We start from the raw sequence: 4586 nt of genomic DNA on the forward strand, positions 1-4586 counted from the left end.
TGAACCTTTCAGATATATTGTGTGAATAATGCTATGAACATGGATACACAAATATCTCTTTAAGTCCCTACTTTCAGTTCTTTTGGGTATATATATCCAGAGGTGGAACTGCTGGACCATATAGTAATTCTAGATTTAATTCTTTTTAAGACTCACCATACACTGTTTTCCACAGAGGTGGCACATCCCTGCCAAGAATGCAGAAAGGTGCCAATTTCTCCATATCCTTACCAATGATTTTCTGGGTTGTCTTTTTCATAGCAATCCTAATGAGTATGAAGTGGTGTCTCATGCTTTCAATTTGCATATTTTAATTAGTGTGTGTTGAGCACCTTTTCATGTACTTATTGGTCATTCATATATCTTCTTGGGGAAAATATCTATTCAGGTCCTTTGCTCATTTCTGAATTGGGTTTTTTTTTCTGTTGTTGAGTTTTAGGGTTTCCTTATGCATGCCAAATATTAATCCCTTACCAGATCAATGATATGCAAATGTTTCTCACATTCTGTATGATGCCTTTTCACTTTGTTGACAGTGTCCTTTGATACATAAAGTTCTTGATTTTGATAAAGTCCAATTTATTTATTTTTTCTTTTGTCAGTAGTAAAACACTAGTGTCATATCCAAGAAATCATTCCCAAATCCTGTGCCATGAAGTTTTTTCTCTATGTTTTCACCTAGGAATTTTATAAGTTTAGATTTTACATTTAGGTATTTGATCCATTTTTGTAATATAGTATAGAGTGAGAATCAAAATTAATTCATTTGTATGTGGATATTCAGTTTCCGAATATCATTTGTTGAAAAGACTATCCTTTCTCCATTGAATGGTCACTCTTGTCAAAAATCAATTGACCATGTATGCAAAGGTTTATTTCTGGGCACTCTATTCTATTCCATTGGCCTATATATCTGTCTTTATGCTAGAATCACACTGGCTGTTTTTTGGAGTTTTGTTTTTGTTTTTGTTTTTGTCTTTTGTTTTGGAGATAAAGTCTCATTCTGTCACCCAAGCTGGAGTACAGTGGCTTGATCTTGACTCACTGGGTTCACTGTGACCTCCGCCTTCTGGGTTCAAGCAATCCTCCCACCTCAGCATCTCGAGTAGCTGGGATTACAGGCAAGTGCCATCACGCCCAGCTAATTTTTGTATTTTTGGTAGAGACAGGGTTTTACCATGCTGGCCAGGTTAATCTCAAACTCCTGGCCTCAAGCAATCCACCCAACTTGGCCTCCCAAAGTGCTGGGATTATAGGTGTGAGCCACCGCACCTGGCCAGAACAACTGTTTTGATTACTGAAACTTTACAGTAAGTTTTGAAATCAGGAAGTCAGTGTCCTCCAACTTTGTTCTTTTTCAGTACTGTTTCCAATATTTGGGACCCTTAATATTGCTCAAGAATTTTAGGATGAATTTTTGCATTTTGGCAAAAAAATCATTGGAACTTTGATAGGAATTGCATTGATTCTGTGGATTGCTTTGAGTAGAACTGACATCTTAACAATATTAAGTCTTCCTATCATTGAACTTGGGATGTCTTTCCATTTTTTTATACTTTCTTTAATTTCATTCAGCAATGCTTTGTAGTTTTCCACGTACAATTATTTAGCTTCCTGTTTTCTAAATTCCCACTTCAGATTTTTCGTTCTCACTATAGAGAAATGCAACTGCTTTTTGCATGTTGACTTTGTATCCGGCTGCTGAATTCATCTATTAGTTCTAACAGTTTGTTTTGGTTTATCTTTGTTTGTTCTTGTGGGGATGGTGGAGAGTTGGTGTAGAATTGTTAGAATTTTCTAAATACAGGATTGTGTCATCTGCAAACAGAAATAATTTTACTTATTCCTTTCTAATTTGTATGCCTCTTATTTCTTTTTCTTGCCTAATTGCTTCAGCTATAATTTCCAATATTGTGTTGAACACAAGTAACAAAAGCAGGCATCCTTGTCTTATTTCTGATCTTAGGGGAATTGCTTTTAGTCTAAGTATAGTATAGCTATTGAGTATAGCCACAGCTGTGGATTTCTCATATAAGAGCTTTATTATATTGAGGTAGTTTCTATTCCTGGTTTGCTGGGGGTTCTTATTATGAAAAGGTATTGGATTTTCTCAAATACTTTTTCTGCATCAATTGAGATGATCATGGATTTTCCCTTTATTATTTTAATGTGGTATATTGCATTGATTTTTATATGTAGAACCATCCTTGTATTCCAAGAATCAATCTAATTTGGTCATGATGTATAATCCTTTAAATATGTTGCTGAATCCAGTTTCCTAATTTTTTTTGAAGATTTTTGTATTGGTATTCACAAAGGATATTGGTCTACGATTTTCTTGTACTGTCTTTGTCTGACTGGTGTCAATATAGTGCTGGCCTCATAGAATGAGTCATTAAGTGTTCCCTTCTCTTCATTTTTTTAGAAGCATTTGATAAATATTGGTGCTAGTTCTTTAAGTGGTAGAACTCATCAATTAAGAGATCTGTATTCATCCATTTGTGCTGCTATAGCAAAATATCTGAAACTGGGTCATTTATACAGAAGATAAATTTATTTCTCACAGTTCTGGAGACTAGGAAGTTCAAAATCAAGATGCCAGTAAGTCTGGTGTCTGGTGAGGGTCCAGTCTCTGTTTCCAAGATGGTGCTTTGAATGCTGCATCCTCAAGAAGGGAGGAAACTTGTGTGTCTTTATATGACAGATGGCAAAAGAGCCAAAAGAGATTAACCCCCTCCATCAAGGCCCTTTATAATAGCATTAATCTATTCATGAGGGCAGAGCCATCATGACTGAAACACATCACACAAGGCCCCACCTCCCAACACTGTTGCACTGGGAATTAAGTTTCCAATACATGAATTTGGGGGGGATACATTTACATCATAACAACATCTGATCCTGGACTTTTATTTGTTGGAAGATTTTTGATTACTGATTACTGACTCAATCTTCTTGCTAGTTATAGGTCTACTCAAATGTTCTGTTTATTAGTGATTCAGTCTTAGTAAGTTTTGTGTATCTAGAAACTTGTCTGTTTCACTTAGGTTACCGAATTTGTTGGCATACAATTGTTTATAGTACTCCCAAATAATCCTTTTTATTTCTGTAAATCAGTTGTAATGTCCTCTTTCATTTCTAGTTTTGGTTATTTAAGTGTTCTTTTTTTCTTAGTCAGTATAGCTGAAGGTTTATCAATTTTCTTGATCTTTTTGAGAGCTTACTTTTTGTTTCATTAATTTTCTTTATTGTTTTTCTATTCTTTGCTTTATTTATCTCTGTTCTAATCTTTCTTATTTCCCTAGTTATGCTAGTTTTAAACTTAGTTTGTGGACAGGGTCACCCTGAGGGTGCGACTCCGCCGCGATGGTGACCCGGTTCCTGGGCCCGCGCTAGGGCAGCTGGTCAAGAACTGGATCCCGACGGTCTACACGTGGGGCGCCGTGGGCACCGTGGGGCTGGTGTGGGCCACCGATTGGCGGCTGATCCTGGACTGGGTACCTTACATCAATGGCAAGTTTAAGAAGGATGATTAATTACACTGGCCCTTCGCACACCCCTCTGGTGCCTGGTGGTGCCAGCTCCTCCCGCCTCAGCCCCTGCTGCATGTGGAGCAGCCCAAGCCTCAGGATGGACATGAGGAAATCCACAGCTCAACTTCAGACTTCTTACGTTTCTGAAAACAGCTTGGATCTTTTAATTCACGTTGCATTAAACCTCCCTGAAACCTGAAAAAAAAAAAAAAAAAAAAAAACTTAGTTTGTTCTTCTTTTTCTAGTTCCTTAAGGTATAAATGTAAGTTATTAATTTGATCATTTTTTAAAATTCTTTTTTCTTTGTCTTTGATGGATTGGGTTGATTTGAAAGCCTTGTCTTTGAGATCTGTAGTTCTTTCTTCTGCTTGTTTGATTCTATTGCTGAAACTTTCCAGTGTATTTTGTATTTCTCTAAGTGTGTCCTTGATTTCCAGACGTTATGATTGTTTTTATTTATGCTATCTATTTCACTGAAGATTTTTCCTTTCATATCCTGTATCATGTCTTTTATTTCTTTAAGTTGGAGATCACCTTTCTCTGGTGCCTCCTGGATTAGCTTGATAATCAACTTTCTGAATTCATTTTCTGACAATTCAGAGATTTCGTCTTGGTTCGGATCCATTGCTGGTGAGCTGATGTGACCTCTTGAGGGTACTAAAGAACCTTTTTTTATCATATTACCAGAATTGTTTTTCTGTTCCTTCTCATTTGGACAGACTATGTCAGAGGTAAGATCTGGGACACAAGGACTACTGTTCAGATCCTCTTGTCCCACAGGGTGCTCCCTTAATGTGTTCTCCCCCTTTCTCTAGGGATAGGGCTTCCTGAGAGTCAGACTGCAGTGATTGTTTTTGCTCTTCTGGGTCTAGCCAGCCAGCAGAACTACTGGGCTCCAGGCTAGTACTGGGGAGTGTCTGCAAAGAGTCCTGTGATGTGATTTGTCTTCAGATCTCTCAGTCGTGGATACCAGCATCTGCTCCATTGGAGGTAGCAGGGGAGTGAATTGGACTCTGTCAGAGTTCTTGCTTGTAGTTTTGTTTAGTGTGCTGG

General features: G+C 37.5%; 1 protein-coding gene across 1 annotated transcript; it reads left to right on the forward strand.

The window, feature by feature from the left end:
• Positions 1–3351: 3351 nt before the first annotated feature.
• Positions 3352–3754, forward strand: LOC104657632 (cytochrome b-c1 complex subunit 10). The gene is given in 2 exon segments (XM_010357477.2): positions 3352–3391; positions 3394–3754. Coding segments are annotated over 2 exon segments (168 nt in total). The 5' UTR covers positions 3352–3366; the 3' UTR covers positions 3537–3754.
• Positions 3755–4586: the final 832 nt, after the last annotated feature.

Source organism: Rhinopithecus roxellana, chromosome 9, assembly GCF_007565055.1.
Source record: "Rhinopithecus roxellana isolate Shanxi Qingling chromosome 9, ASM756505v1, whole genome shotgun sequence".
NCBI classification, from domain to species: Eukaryota; Metazoa; Chordata; class Mammalia; order Primates; family Cercopithecidae; genus Rhinopithecus; species Rhinopithecus roxellana.